Source organism: Halichoerus grypus, chromosome 5, assembly GCF_964656455.1.
Source record: "Halichoerus grypus chromosome 5, mHalGry1.hap1.1, whole genome shotgun sequence".
Lineage (NCBI taxonomy): Eukaryota > Metazoa > Chordata > Mammalia > Carnivora > Phocidae > Halichoerus > Halichoerus grypus.
The window spans coordinates 3,558,672-3,575,195 of NC_135716.1; the positions used below are offsets into that span (position 1 = coordinate 3,558,672).

General features: G+C 47.8%; 1 protein-coding gene across 10 annotated transcripts in view; it reads left to right on the forward strand.

Moving 5' to 3' along the window:
• TRAPPC9 (trafficking protein particle complex subunit 9) overlaps positions 1-16,524 on the forward strand; it is a 582,880-nt gene that overhangs the window by 149,241 nt on the left and 417,115 nt on the right. For all 10 annotated transcript variants that reach the window (XM_078071955.1, XM_078071953.1, XM_078071956.1 and 7 more), the window contains 3 exons: positions 4,345-4,471; positions 8,010-8,142; positions 10,860-11,023. In XM_078071955.1, coding sequence (XP_077928081.1) covers positions 4,345-4,471; positions 8,010-8,142; positions 10,860-11,023 — 424 coding nt within the window. The remainder of the gene's footprint in view (positions 1-4,344; positions 4,472-8,009; positions 8,143-10,859; positions 11,024-16,524) is intronic.

Here is a 16,524-nt window from a genome sequence, read left to right on the forward strand (position 1 = left end):
TCCAGTATTCTGTGTCTGTATTTGTGTAGGGCATTAAAGGCTCACTTTGTAGTGGTGTCCGTTGGAGCCACTCACCTAATTCCATAGTCAGTGGGAAGGAGACGTGTACTGGCTCTCCAGACTAATTCTGATGTTTCCGGACCAGAGCCACCCACCTGCCATGCGGGTCCCATTTCTCAAGTGTTTTCTGTGCTTATTATTATGTAGCACTGCTGGGTACTGTGGGTTAGTACCTAGTACCGGGTGTTGTTTCGTAGCGCTGCCGGGTACTGTGGGTTAGTACCTAGTACCGGGTGTTGTTTCGTAGCACTGCCGGGTACTGTGGGTTAGTACCTAGTACCGGCTGTTGTTTCGTAGCGCTGCTGGGTACTGTGGGTTAGTACCTAGTACCGGGTGTTGTTTCGTAGCGCTGCCGGGTACAGTGGGTTAGTACCTAGTACCGGGTGTTGTTTCGTAGCGCTGCCGGGTACTGTGGGTTAGTACCTAGTACCGGGTGTTGTTTCGTAGCGCTGTCGGGTACTATGGGTTAGTACCTAGTACTGGGTGTTGTTTTGTAGTGCTGCCGGGTACTGTGGGTTATTACCTAGTACCGTGTGTTGTTTCGTAGCGCTGCCGGGTACTGTGGGTTAGTGCCTAGTACGGGGTGTTGTTTCGTAGCGCTGCCGGGTACTGTGGGTTAGTACCTAGTACTGGGTGTTGTTTCGTAGCGCTGCCAGGTACTGTGGGTTAGTGCCTAGTACGGGGTGTTGTTTCGTAGCGCTGTCGGGTACTGTGGGTTAGTACCTGGTACCGGGTGTTGTTTTGTAGCGCTGCCGGGTACTGTTGGTTATTACCTAGTACCGTGTGTTGTTTCGTAGCGCTGCCGGGTACTGTGGGTTAGTGCCTAGTACGGGGTGTTGTTTCGTAGCGCTGCCGGGTACTGTGGGTTAGTACCTAGTACCGGGTGTTGTTTCGTAGCGCTGCTGGGTACTGTGGGTTAGTACCTAGTACCGGCTGTTGTTTCGTAGCGCTGCCGGGTACTGTGGGTCATAACCTAGTACGGGGTGTTGTTTCGTAGCGCTGCCGGGTACTGTGGGTTAGTGCCTAGTACCGGGTGTCGTTTCTTAGCACTGCTGGGTATTGTGGGTTAGTACCTAGTACGGGGTGTTGTTTCATAGCGCTGCCGGGTACTGTGGGTCAGTACCTAGTACCGGGTGTTGTTTCGTAGCGCTGCCGGGTACTGTGGGTCAGTACCTAGTACGGGGTGTTGTTTTGTAGCTCTGCCGGGTACTGTGGGTTAGTACCTAGTACTGGGTGTTGTTTCGTAGCACTGCCGGGTACTGTGGGTTAGTACCTAGTACCGGGTGTTGTTTCGTAGCGCTGCCGGGTACTCTGGGTCAGTACCTAGTACCGGGTGTTGTTTCGTAACGCTGCCGGGTACTGTGGGTCAGTACCTAGTACGGGGTGTTGTTTTGTAGCTCTGCCGGGTACTGTGGGTTAGTGCCTAGTACCGGGTGTTGTTTCGTAGCGCTGCCGGGTACTGTGGGTTAGTACCTGATACTACATATTAGCATACAGTATTGCTCTGTGATTTTTTTCAGAGACTTGCAAAGGCTGGTTTTGAGATAGTTCATGTTTTCTTTTAGAGTTTGATGACTCATGTTCAGAGTAAGGGGTGGGCTTTTTGTGAAGACGTCTTGCTGAGCGCTCATGCCACGTATCATGCTATGGGCAGGGCCCTAGGGGGACGTCGACCCCGTCCTGGTCAGTGCTGTGGGTATAGGAGGTGCTCCAGAGCCACACGGAGAGTCGGGGAAGGCTTCCGGGAGAGACAAGGGCTCAGCTGAGAAGACCAGGATGAGTAGGAGTTCACCAGGCAGACTGGTGGTTATTTAAGATGATGATTAGGCTCTCAGCATGAGACATAGGTTTCCAAAATTCATTAGAGCTCTGAGAATTTCAGCTGCATGTCAAGCCTACAGCCCTGAGGTCACTCAGAGAGCAAGTCAACAGGGGTGAGTATTGTCCCCCTCCTGTCATGCAAGACACTGCCGGCTTTAGGGTTTGGCTCTCAGGTCAGGCCTCTTAATGACTTTCTGTCTCTTGGCTTGAACAGGGAATAATTGTTCAGAGGATTTTCCCCCAAAGTGCCTCAAGTATCAGATGCTTGCTGCTTTTTCTGACACTTTTTTTTTTTTCTTTTGGGCATTTTCTTCTTTCAGTTTATTGTTATTATATACGTGTTAGTAACATTTATATAGCAATTACAGTCAGACACTTTTTTTTGGTCTTAAAAAGTAGCTTTCAGGGGCACCTGGGTGGCTCAGTCGGTTAAGCGCCCAACTCTTGATTTCGGCTCAGGTCATGATCTCAGAGTTGTAAGATTGAACCCTGCTGCTTGGGACACCTGGGTGGCTCATTTGGTTAAGCGTTTGCCATCAGCTCAGGTCATGATCCCAGGGTCCTGGGATCGAGCCCCGCATTGGGCTCCCTGCTCGGTGCGGAGCCTGCTTCTCCCTCTGCCGCTCCCCCTACTTGTGCTCTCTCTCTCTCTCTGTGTCAGATAAATAAAATCTTTAAAAAAAAACAAAAGATTGAACCCTGCCTTGGGCTCCGTGTTGGGTGTGGAGCCTGCTTAAGATTCTCCTTCTCGTTCTGCCTCCCCCCAACCCCTGCACTCTCTCTCTCTCTCAAAAAAAGTAGCTTTCATTTTTATCTGGTTTAAAAGTAATATGTGCTTTTTAATTAAGAGTTAGGAAGAACAAAGAATAAAATAAAAATTACTGCTAGAAGGTAGCCCACAGATCATGATCAGAATTTAAAAAATGAAATTATGAAATATTTCAAGCATGTGAAATGTTAACAGGGAATAATAAGCACTCCTAATATCCACCATCCACATTTAACGACTGTTAACTGTTGGTCATATTTGCTTTTGCTATTTTAAGAAGAGATAAAATGCCAGTACATTTTGCCTGGAGACAGTAGCCATCTACGTGCTTTCTGTGCTTGCACTCTTGCCCACTGCCTCTGTCCTCCATGTAGATCATTTCATGCTTTGGCTCAAAATGTGGCACAGGTGTGCTCATTACCACTAGAGCACCTGCTTCTGGGTGCTTTCTGTGGACGGAGTTAGGAAGAGCATGCATGCGTGTACATGTAGACATGTAATTACATACAAATCTACATGCATAACCTGCATACGTGCACACACACCTGTGCCCATACACACACATGTGCAGGATACACACGCAAAACTAGATTAGCCCGACTTCACCGTGGTGCCGCCAGGTCTAGCCCATCTCCGCAGGGCCCTCTCTTGCCTTCGCCCTTTTCACACCCGTGTCCTTTCCCAGTGTGAGGACTGAGGTCCCAGCACCGTGGTGCTGAATTCCTTGCTCAGTCCTGTAGCGTGTGGAGTAGGTTCAGGGCTGTGTAGGCTGCAGCTCCGCAGAAGACAAACCCCAGAAGGAGCCGGGGCCTCATACGTGCGTGTCCCTGCTCTGTGTCTCCACGGTGGGCTGCGGGTTTCTGCAGGGCTGTCTTATATACACATCAGTCATTGCTTTGTTCCCTGGCAGGGGATGTTTTTGATCTCTTAGTGAATAGTGTTTTTGTATTTTATTTTTTAATATTTTTTGTTTATTGCCAGATGATAGAAATACCTTTGCTTTTTTTTTTTTTTTTATGCTGACTTTGTGACTTTGCTCAATGCAGTTGCCAGTTCAAGTTCCATTGCTGATTCCATCGGGTTTTTATGTTTACAGTTCTGTTTTTTCTGAGTAACTGTCTGCATGCCTTTATTTCTGTTTCTTACCTATTGCATTGGGTAGGACCTCTGTTACAGTGTTGAGGAGAAGTGCTGAGTGCGGACACCCCTGCAGTGTTTACAGTCATGGGGCAGCTCCTCGAGGCCAGAGAATCTGTCTTGTTCCCTGTCGAGCATAGCCTGGCACATAGTGAAATGAACTGATCGTTCATAGGTGCATTGAGGGATATTAATTGATGATATGTTTCCATACTTCATTTTTTTCTTTATGTTTACATATTTTATTTTTTCTTTACATTTACATTCCAATTTGGTAAAGCAACAAAAAGCATGTATGAAAAATACAGCCAGGAGGGCTGACATCAAGATGGAGTTGTTCAAACACCCACTGTGCTTTCCATTTCAAGGTTGTTTGTGGTAAGCATGCTTCTGGCCGTCTCTGCGGCTCTCGTGGACCTTTATGAAGGCCACACATTGCTGTCCTCATCCCGGCAGTCCTGGGGTTTGCCCGTTAGCAGATGTCCTCTGCCTCAGGGGAACTGGTGATGCGGCGGGGGTTTGGGCTGTGCTTCTCATGCCACTGTTGCTTGCTCTAGGGGCTCCTCACCAGCGGAGTGGAGTTCGAGTCTCTCCCTGCGGCGCTCTCCCTTCCCGCTGAATCTGGTCTTTACCCAGTGACTCTTGTTGGGGTCCCACAGACGACTGGAACGATTACTGTGAATGGTAAGGAGACTTGCTTTCTGATTTCAGGTCGAGCAGGACTGCTGAACCCCTGTCCTGCCCCACTGAGGCCTGTCACGGGTCCCCTGGTGTTGGTCCTCACCGATTGAGAGATAATGGAGCGGTGGCATGGAAAGGAATGGCTTTGAGTGCATGGGATGCAGTGGGCCCACAGTGTTCCTTACAGCGGGAGGGGTCCTGCTCTGTGTCAGGCCTTCTGTTCCTGTCCTGCTGGCCTCTTCCAGCGGGACTGCAAACGTGCCCGCAGGCACCCCCCCGCAGTCCGGTCCTGCTGACTCCCTGGCTTCCTCTCGCTTGGCCTGACCTCCTCTCCCCTCTTGGCCACCCCTCTTCAGAGGTCCATGTATGCGCGCAGAATCCACCGTCCCCCTCTCCGTTGGTTGTCTGACCCTCTGCATCCTGCGGTTAGTTCTTATCACTCCACCAGGACCGCCGTCTCCGAGTCCCTAGCTAACCCAGTCTTGTCTGCCTCCGCTGCTCAGCCGCCTTGGGCACCGCTGCCCACCTGCCCTTGTGGGTGCTCGCCTCCCGTTTCTGTGAGGTGCCCCCTCTCCTCTCCTTTGCATGCAGCATCCTGCAGATGCCGCTTCTACACGCCCCTCCCCTCCATGGTATTCCTCAGGGCCAGGTTCTGTCCTTCCCTCCTCTCCCTCCCCCTTCCCCCATCTGCCCCTCCCCTCCCCCCACAGCAGGCTACCTCTAGGCAATCTCAGCCTCTCAGTGACTTTCCTGGTTTCAGGGCCCTTCCCTGTGCTGCTGATTCCCAGGGCCATGGCTCCATCCGGACCTCTCTCCTGAACCTGCATAGTCAGCCTCTAACCAGCCAGCCCCTTGGCTGCCTTGTGGGCGCTTCGCTGCAAGGTGTTCCACCAAGAGTGCCCCCCCGCCCCCCCAGCTGCCCTTGTCCTGTGGCCCGAATCTTGAAACTCGGTGAGGTTTTCACCATCCTGCCAGACACCCAAAGCAGGCCTTCGTAGGTTGTGCTCACCCCTGCCGTCTCTCACCAGCTCCACGCCTGCCCCTACGCTACTGACCGGCCCCTCAGTGCTCCCATCCACGTCCTCAGGCACTCAGCCTGCAGAACAGGACCCTTTTACAGGGTCTGTCACACAAGCAACAGGGCTCGTCATTCGTCATCGTCTTGGTGGTTATTGAGTCTGTTCTCCCTACTGCTGCCAAGTGGCCTTTCTGCAGGACACGTCTGGCCATGTCCTCTCTTAACTGGAAGTCCTGACCCCTTGTCCACACCTGCCCCATCAAGCCTCAACTCCTTCAGCGTGGCTTTGGAGCTCCCTGTGTGATCTGGCCCTGCGGTGCCTCGGTCCCCTCCACCTCCCCGAGGTACCTGTCCCTCTCAGAGGCTCCTTGCAGTTCTGGAAGCATGCCCAGCTTTCTGAGCTTTGCCTGTGCTTTTCCTTCTGTTGGTGCACTTCCAGACTTGGCTAGCTCCCGTGCTTCTCTCCGTTCTTAGCTCAGACTTCCCTTAGTCTTGGAGACTGTTCTCGGCTTCTCGGTGCTGGGTCAAGTGCCCTGCTTGGCTCTCCTGCAATGCTCTGCTGCCGAGGCCAGTCGCTGGCCTTGTCTGCCTTGCCAGTCCCCAGTGTGTGCTGGGTCTCTAGTAGATACTGGGTGACTGAAAGAAGAGACAGTTCTGGGAAAGGCTGGTGTCTGTGGTGGGTGAGGGGGGTGTCATGCTGGGTTAGGATGTGTGGCAGCAAGCGCTGAGAGGGGCCCAGCACACGACTGGTGGGAACATGGGGGAGAGGTGACCCAGAAGGGGAGAGTGGGTCGAGAAGGACTTTCTCCTACTGAGGGACCCTGAGCTTTGAAGGCCAACTAGGAATTACCCGAGTGAATGGCATGGGGAGTGGGGGAGGGTTCTAGGTACAAAGAACAAGTGGTCCAGAGACCCTTGGAGTATTGGGAACTGGGGCTGGCTCCAAGGAGCTGGTCCCAGGCAGAGGGACAAGTAGTGACAAGGCTGGAAAAGTAGACAGAGGCCAGACCCAGAAGAGCTAAGGGGTGCTGGCTTTCTCCCAGGGACTGCATTTCATTAGAGGAGAGATACGGTCAGATAGGCAGTGCAGAGGGACCCCCAGGCTGCTCTGTGGAGTACGGGCTGGAGGTGGGCAGGACTGGGGCAGGAAGACCAACTACGTAGCTGTTGGCATAATCCTGGGTTGCAGTGACGAAGCTAGGGTCACAGCTGCGGTGGGAAGTGGAGTAAAGGAGACAGGTGAGAGAGGAAATAATTAAGGCTGATGGGATTGACCCCTAATTAATAACCGGTACCCACTGGATAAGGAGTCAGAGTCTTGGTAACAGAGCTCTGAGTTGGTGGAGCCAAGTCGCGTGCGTTTTTGGCACACCTTCTGCAGGAGGCGGAGAGGCCTGACCTCGTGTCATCAGAAATACCGTTAGACATAACAGAATTTGTCATCAGGTTTTGAATTTCTTTGCAGTCTTCTTCAGCGATACATAAGAAAAGGAAAATGACTGATTTTAATTAAGAAGTGGAGAACAAAGGTTGCTTAGGCGAAACCACATTATGTCAGGTTTTCTGGAAAGAAAAATAGGAGGGGGCATATTGCCAGATGTGGGCTTCAGCGGAGGAACATGTTTGCAAGTTAAATTAAGTCTTTTAAGAAACATATTTCAAAAGGAGGGAAGCGTGGGTGCTGTGAATTGGTGATTTTACGTGGCGAGATCATCTTACCACTGGCAGAAGGTGAAGGAGCCACTGATGGGCCGTGAGGGCCTGGCTCGCCCAGAACCAACTGCTTTCCCCTCTGATTCCTATAACCATTTAATGTGCGTGCACAGAAGTCCTCACCCTAAGCATGTAGCCATGGGCGTTGTTTAATTTTCTTATACAGTGAACATTGTTTATAATAATTATCTTTCAAAATTTCACAAAAGCCATATTAAAGCTTAAATAATTTCAAGTGCTTATCTAACCAATGGAGGTTTTTTTTTTTTTTTTTTTTTTTTTTTTGGCGTGGAAAATTCGCTAATCTTAGATCACAGTGCTTGTACGAATACGGCAGATTTGCCGGATCACGTAGCAGTTATAATAACAGTAATTGGCTCTTGAGCTTTCATTTTGATTTTGAAGACTTTGCATCACTTTTTGGATACTTACTCAGCGCCATTATGTCCTGCAAAGGAACACGAACTATCACTCCCTCAGAGACAGGCAGATTTGAAAAGCAAATTGTCCAAGTGCTGAGACCCTAGTACTAAGTTATGTAGAGATGTCTAGTTGATGAAGACTCACACGTGCTTTCACTCGGACCCAGGCGGCCCCGTGAGGTAGGAATGTGGGGGCTGGCACCCCTCTGTCTCCGTGGGCACCCAAGGCTTCGGGACGAGCTGTGGGTGGGACCAGTGGGTGACAGCTGATGGGACTCGGGTCTGGGGTGGGGGGCCACGCTCCTCCCTGCTGGGGGAGGCCTCCAGATGGGGGCCTGAGCGTGGAGGCCTTTCCAGGGGCTGTGAAGCTCTTCATTTCACTTCCTAGGTTACCATACCACGGTCTTTGGCGTCTTTAGTGACTGTTTGCTGGATAACCTCCCGGGAGTGAAGACCAGCGGCTCCACGGTGGAAGTCATTCCTGCCCTGCCCAGACTGCAGATCAGCACTTCCCTGCCCAGGTAGGGGGCGGGCGTCTGCCTTCCCACAAGAGAGGGCACTTCAGAATCGTTCTGAGCATACATTTTTAATGGCACCAAGAGTCTGAGTTAATCTGTGATTCTTAGGACCAAAATATGGGCAAAGCATTTCTTCAGGGTAACCAGTAGACGATATGCTTTGCTTAAAGGGAAGTAGAACAGAGTTGAAGTGTTCCTTACCATGAACAGAACAAAATGTGAGATTAGCCTTTGGAATCATATTTTTTGTGAAAAACAATTAACTCTTATCTTTTAAAAAGTAGATTTTTTTTTTTTTTAAGAGCATTATAGGAAAGCATGAAGAAGAAAGGGAAATATATCTCAGGAGTCCCAGAAATGATTGCTATTACTGCTTTGTGGTTTTTCTTTCCAGTGTTTATCCACCTCCTTTTTTGAAATATATGTTTGCATATGGAGATGATGTTATATTATACATAGTATCCTAGGTTACTTTTTGCATAGCCATATAACATAAGCTAAAAAATTTCCATTTTAATTGCTTCAAAAAGTACGTTGAAAAGATACTCAGTTTGGATGATGGAAATGTTTTAAAACAGGGTGGGTAGCAGTGACCGTTGTACTACTTTGTGAATTTACTAAAAATGATTGAATTATATACTTAAAACAAGTGAATTTCATGGTATATAAATAACACCTCAATTAAAAAAAAGAATTTTGGTGGCTTTAGTGTAGCATACATGATTTCAGGTGACTATTCCTTAAGTGAGTGTTGCTTCTAATTAACATAAATATTGTTGGGACTGAGTTATCAAATTCACTCCCATACATTTATTGACACCTGCCACATGATCTAGGCTTGGTCTATACGACTAGCCACTAATCAGAATCACCCTCGACCTAGACTTTGCCTATTGTAGGAGCTCCTGTCCTGAAGGGAGAGAGATTCACCATAGTCAAGTTTGCTAAGTGCTCCTGAAAATAAGAAGTGGAGGGAGGCCACTCTCCTGTTCACGGTTCAGGAAGGCTTCATAGCTGTGATGTTTAAATTGGGCCTTACAAGATTCACAAAAGTTGGCCAGATGATCAGGCAAGGAAAAAGATGCCCAGAAAAGGGATGTGTCTGACTGCCATCTCCTTACTGTCACTGCTTGCCCCGGACTCAGCCCCTTTCCGGCTCTAGCTCTGTCACATGGGACGCTGGACTTAGGGACGGTTGGCCCTGTGACGGCCGGGCCCTGGGCTGTACTGCACCTCTGCTTTCTCCTACCTTCTTTTCCTGTGGTCCTGGTGGGGGGCTGATACCCTGTTTGAGATGCAAAGTAATTAGCCTCGCTGTGTTTTAGTTTTTCTGAATACCTCCTCTGCAATTTCAAATTGACTACAAACAGCTTTTACTTTGGAAGGACTGCATGTTAAAATACAGAAAGAAGTCATTTATAGTGAGGACAGGAGTCACTCTTCCTTCCTTGACAGAGAAAGTTTATTTCTTGACTCATGAGCAACTTTGAAGGTGTAAGATGTAAAGGAATGCATTCACCTTGATTCCTTATGCTATTATTTTCTGAAAATGTGGTTTGGATATAAAGCTGCTCTCTCAGAGCCAGCAATGGGAGTCCCCCAGGACGCGCATGGTTGGCTTGCTGAGCCGGATCTGTTTAAACATCGTCTCTTGGATGCCAGAGGTGTGAGACCAGCATCGTCTGGAACGTTCTTGTCTGTCTTTTGGACCAGTGTGGGGATATGAGGCTCTCTTGCGGCCCATAGAACAGGACTTGGGTCTGACCCTGGTCCTTTGGTCTGCGGCCAGGAGCAGAGCTAGAAAGCGCTGGCTCACAGGGAGGCTGTTGGGCACTTGCTGGGTAGGGTGGCCCGGAGCTGTCCATTTCCGGTTCAGTTAAGTATATGGTGTAGACTCATTGCGCTCTCTGTGGAGATCCTTCAGGTACAAGGAGGAAGAGAGTGGGGAGCCAGATGGACCCTTCCTACCCCAAGAGAGGATGTTGACCCTTTCCTCCAGTGACTACCCCTTTCTCTTAGGGCCAGACTTCTCCAGAGCATGGTGTATGTGTTTGAACCCGAGGGCTGTGGTGCAGGAACCCCCGGGGAGTGGCGGCAGGCTTCAGGTCTGCACGCTGGGCTGCACTCTTACGTGGCACGGGCCCCACCCGACCACGCAGATGCCATATGACCCCAGGGTGCTGTGTCCCATCAGGCGCTTGCAGCCTTTGCTTGTCATTTTCACCTGTGACGTGGAGTCTGTTGTACATACTTTCCATTGATCTGTCCCTCCAGTGCCCATGGTGTCAGTCGGAATGGTTCCTCTAAGTTTTCTTCTTTAATCTATGGGTTTTCACAAGGCAATTCTGAGCATGAGATTTGCAAATTTTTTTAAGAGAGCACTGCTTCACAGATCATTTGAATTAATTCATTGTTTCATTTTTGGCGCCACCATAATCCAGTAGTTAAGGATTTTTATACTTCGCGCGTGCACACACACACACACACACACACACACACACACACGAGGCTAAGGCTGAATGAGAGCACAGGACGCGTCTGCAAGCACAAGATTCTCTGCATGCGGCACTCACCCTGTGCTCCTGATAGCTGGGATTCACGTTCCCCAGTCCCTATTTCTGGAATGTGTTAAGTCTGGTGATGTGAATAGTTCTGAAATGCCACTGTTTTCTTTGAATCTTTCTTTTTAAAGTTTATTATAACTATTACTGCTATTTTAGGTCTGCACACTCACTGCAACCTTCTTCTGGTGATGAGACATCTACTAATGTGTCAGTCCAGCTTTACAACGGGGAGACTCAGCAGCTTGTCATTAAGCTGGAGAACATTGGGATGGAACCGTTGGAGAAACTAGAAGTCACCTCCAAAATTCTCACCACCAAAGGTGGGTTTGACTCCAGAAATGTTTATCTTCTTTATTTGCAGAAGAGATACTTTAAATAGCTAGTGCTCAGAAAGTGTAAAAGCTTCTTCCTCTTTTAGTTTGATGCCATCCTGAAATTGACGTGTGAAGAACACACGAAGGAAGATAAAAGAACAAAGAATGCACCTTTGTCCCTGGTGCTGTTTACATTTACCAGATCAGGAAGAATACTCTTGAATGAATGGAGAGAAACATTAAGGGCTCAGACATGTTACCATGTGGGATCCATCCGTCCAGCCCCGGGTTTTTCTGTGGGTTCAAGCATAGAGCCCGTGTGCTCCCTTTTAAAGGCAGGTGCTTTGTTTCCTGGTCCTGGGACATGTGAGCTGGGGTGTCGTGAGACCTGTGTTGAAGTTTTGGCTTCACCATTTACTAGCTGTTTGTCCTTTGCATGCCTCAGTTTCTTCCTGGATAGGCAGGGGAGGTAGTACTCAGCATGTAAAGTGAAGTAGCGTGCAGTGAATGCGTAGTACATTAGAGGCTAGTGAGTGGTGTTGATCAAGGGGAAAAGGTATCAAGAGTAATAAGTGGAAATACAGTCAGGTCATTTAATAAAGTTAGAGAACTTACACAGGCCAGTGAGGCCTAAGACAGAAGAGGGGAAGTAAGCTAGCAGAACTTGGGGGCATTTCCATGCTCCCGAAGTGGGGGTGAGGTGAGCCAGGCATACAGTGGGAGCTTGACTGCTTGTGGTTGAGTTTCTAGCGAAGGGTGTACTAGCCACATCTTACTCCCCGGCAGAGGGCTTCCTCCTCAGGCTAATGTCATTACAGTGGGAAAAACCAAGTGGAGTAAGTGTTCATTAGAAGTAGAGCCACATGCCATCTTGTAGTTCCAGTTGGAGGGAAGGGCAAGGGAAGAGTTTGGGAGAATTTGTCCTGCAAAACATTTTACCACGAAGGAAGGAATTCGGATTGTGTAAAAAAGGGTGAATCTGAGCCCATCCCACTGGGGAGAATGCCAGTGCATCTTGCATTCCCTTATTTCTCCCCCAGATTCTGATGAAAGTGTGCGGGAGGGACCTGAAGCGTGTATCTGCCTGTCCTATCTGCCTGTCACCGTGTTTGCCTCTCCCCGTAGGGAAATGCTGCCTAAATTCAGGTTCTGGCTGTCACTTCCTCATTGTGTGTTACCTTGGGCAAGTTATTTAACCTCTCCCGGACTTTTCTTCTTCTGTAAAATAACACTAATAACAGCATCTACATCACAGGGTTATTACGAGAATTAAATAAGATGATGTATGTAAAGTGCTTGGAACACTTGCTGTATTATTAACACTCAGATTTGTTAACACCACCACCATCACCACCATCACCACCATCACCGTTGCTGCTACCACCAACTATCACTGCTGTCACCACCATCTCCGCCACCACCACCATCTCCACCATCACCATCTCCACCATCACCACCACCACCTCCACCTCCATCACCACCACCATAACCACCACTACCACCTCTGCCATCACCACCTCCACCACCATCACCATCACCACCATCTCCACCATCACCACCATCACCACATCCATCACTATCACCACCATCTCCACCATCACCACCATCACCACATCCATCACTATCACCACTACCATCACCACCTCCACCACCATCACCACATCCATCACCATCACCACCACCATAACTACCACTACCACCTCCACCATCATCACCACCATCATCACCATCACCATCACCACCTCCACCACCATCACCACCCTCTCCACCATCACCACCATCACCATCACCTCCACCATCACCATCTGCATCACCATCACCACCTGAACTACCATCACCACATCCATCACCATAACCATCACCACCACCATCACCGCCACTATCACCATCAACACCATCACCTCCAACACCACCACCATCACCATCACCTCCATCACCACCACCATCACCACCATCATCACCATCACCATTGCTGCTACCACCAGCAACATTGTCACCACCACCACTGCCACCCTTATTACTGTCACCATTGTCACCCCTGCTGCCATCACCATTTGTTTTCATTGCTGTGGAATGCTCTACTGTGTGAATGCACCACACTTTATGACTGAGCACATTTGAGTGGTTTCCATCTTGGGACTATTAAGAGTAGTGCTGCTCTTGAGTATTTTGGCACATGCTTTGGTGGACTTCTGTAGATGTTTCTGTTGAGTATATCGCTGGGTGGTGGGATATACGTGTATTCAGCTTTAGAGCAAAACACTTTTCCAGAGTGGTTGCACTCGTTCATACCATCATTGTGTGAGAGTTCTGGTTGCTCAAGTCCTCACTGATTCTTGGCATTTGTAGTCATTTTATCCATTCTGGTGGTGAGGGTGGGGTGTAACTGTGTAACACTGGGGTTTTAGTTTGCATTTGATGACCAGTGTAGTTCAATACCTTTAATATGGTTTTGGATACTCAGATCCTTTTTGGTACAAGTGCTTTGTCCCTTTTTCCCACTGGGTGTTCTTCCTTCTCTTTCTGTTTCTCTCTGTCTGTCTCCCTCTGTCTCCCCCTCTCTTCTGACTTGTAAGACTTGTGTATATTCTGAGTATGAGCTCTTTATTGGGAATAAGTGTGAATATCTTCTCCTGTGTGGTTGCCTGTGCAATCTCTTAGTGGTGCTTTGGATGAACGGAAGTTACTAATTTTAACATGGTTCACTTAATCATTTTTTTCTTCTGTGGTCATTACCCTTTGTGTCTCATTTAAAGAAACTTTGTCTACTCTTAGTCTATGGGAAGCTTTGGTGACTCTGCCTTAGTCTCATCCTTTCTTTCCCCTATTTTTGGGAGCAAGTACATACAGATTAGGTAGGAAATGCCTCTCTGACATGAAATACCTTCATGTGGTATTTGGAATTTAATCATTGGTTATAAGGTGTGGTCATTGTTGGAACCCATGAACTCCTAGTGAATGACAGATAATCACAGAGCCTGTGACGGTGAAACATGTTCTGTAACTTACTTACTGTCACAGCTTAGCAACTTGGAAACCATTTTTTCCTTTTCTCAAATAAACCCAGATGGCGATCTTATGTCCACTATTTGTGTAAATAAACCCAAATGGTGATCTTGTGTCCACTGTTTGTTATGAACTTGCTGCTCCTTTTTGAAGCAGGAATTCTCCTGTTTGTCCCTTTGGAAGTCTTCAAACAACTTCCTGTTGTCCTGGACCCCAGTCACAGGGACCTGTGTGACTAGCCTCTGCCCCGTGCTTCAGCCTCCTCTTTGGCCACCTCTCCCCTTAAACTCCCATCGCGCAGGTCATTTGTATTTAATTTCAGTTGCCTGGACATTCGTGCCCTCTCTTTTACACTTTAGGATAAACCACCTTCTCTCTCTAGAGCTCAGCTTGCTGACTTCCGCTCCTACCCCTTTACCTCCTCATTTCCAGTGAATTTCCCCTCTGGATTCCTGCTTAGTGGTCATCCTGGGAAACCTTCCCCACCTGGGCTCCTGGGTCCCCTCCTTTGTTGTCTCAGAGAGCATGGTGGGTCCACTTCCAAACAGCATGTTTACAAGTGAGAAAAGAAAGCTGGCCGTCTTTTAAAGTTCTCATCGCAAGCTGCGATACGTTATATGTGGAATTAAATTAATAAAAACAAACAATCGGCTTCTAAAACATACAAAGGGAATAACTCTGGTCACTTATATTCTACAGTGCCAAAAAGCTGTCAGTATTAATGAATAATCTCATATATAGGAGAAGAGGGAACAATGTCTTAAAGTGGGAACAGGAGAAGGAGTGAGGTGTTTGAGTGGGGGAAGGCAGTGGAGACTCGGTGCGGTTGCGCCATGGGTAGTGGGGAAAACGGGCAACATCTCTTTCCACGTGAGCACGATCTTTATTTGAGCCCAATGAGGTTAGCTTCTTTAAGGGCATCTTAAATGTCTGCTCCACGGGGGTCTTCCCCCTGGAATTAAATGCTTCCTTGTCTGGGCTCCTTTTTTGTGCTGCTATGAGTTATTTTATACCTCAATAGTGACACTGACATTTTAGCGCTCACCACGTGCTGGCTGAGCAGTGCTTGTAATTGTCACGTAACAGGCCTGACCATCCGCTCTATCTCCGGTGCCTAAGGGTTAAGCACGATGCTTGTCACATAGTAAGTGATTAGTAAGGACAGCTGGTGCACCCACTGTGCAGGGCTGTCATGAGAGTGAAAGGTGACGGCATACGTGGAAAGCTCTTAATACAGTTCCGAGCACAAAAGTATGGAGCTTATGCTTGCTTTAAGGGTACTGATAGTTCTCCATGTGTCCCGTCTGCAGAGGTCTGTGTGCTTCAGGCCTTGGCTGTGCGGGAGGCTGTCTGCAGGCCTCATGTTCTCTTTTCTCCCGTTCCTAATACCCCAGAAGCACCCAGAGTTTTGTCAGGGGCTCTCACGAGTCTTGGACATGTCCTGTCTCCCCTCTGAATAAACACCCTTTTATTTAGATAAAGAAAAATTCCTGTTTTTTTTCCCCCATCTTCCTTGCTTTCCTGTCTTGTTTTAATCCCTAATCTTACAAACTCATTTGAAAAATCCTTTTGTATTTAGGATCGGTGATACTAATAGTGAAACAGACCTATGTGGGTGCCCTCAGGAGTCTCACCTGTAGTTTAGACCCTTACGGGGTGAGTGTGTCCCTGTGATTGTAAGTACCTGACGTGGAGATGAGCATTTGTAATCCAGTGCAGCCAGACAAGGGCTCTCTCTCAGCTTCATGTAAATTTTAATTATAATCCGTTTGTGAGCAAGTCTTTTTTTTTTTTTTAAAGATTATTTATTTATTATTTGAAAAGAATGAGAGAGCATGAGAGGGGGAGGATCAGAGGGAGAAGCAGCTTGTTTAAGATGAAAATTTCTACCTTTACTTAAATAACCATAGATTTTATTATAACAAAGCCCAAATTAAGGGAATTGATTGTATCTGCTTTTTAGCAATCTTCTAAGACACATGTGAGTATACAAACCCAAATATTCGCTTACATATGTACATAAAAACACCTCCCCCTTAATAACTTTTTTCTGCTAGTGTAATTTTTTTGACAAAAAGCAATAACTCCACGTTTGGACTGAAGCGAGATTCTCTACTGCCCGCATTTCTCATGAGTGTTGTAGTGCCGAGTCTCTGCAGTTAGACGCAGATAGGAACGGTCAGATGGTGGAGGTCAACAGCAGTAGCCCTTCCTGGATCACTGTCAACATAAAATAACCAGTTTCACTTGACTGCATGAAGCTAAACTCTAGCATTAAAATAATGACTGTTATTTCTGAAACTGAATCCCACAGGGGAAAAATTAGAGACATATGCTCACTACTGATTTATGTTTATCAGTTTGTTCTTTGCAGCATATTGTTGCATAGGATTTTTTTTTTTTTGAGGTCAAGCCTGAGAATTTTTTACATCGAATTATAAATGACATACAGTATTTTATTAGTTTCAAGTATATAACATAGTGGTTTGATATTTTCATAC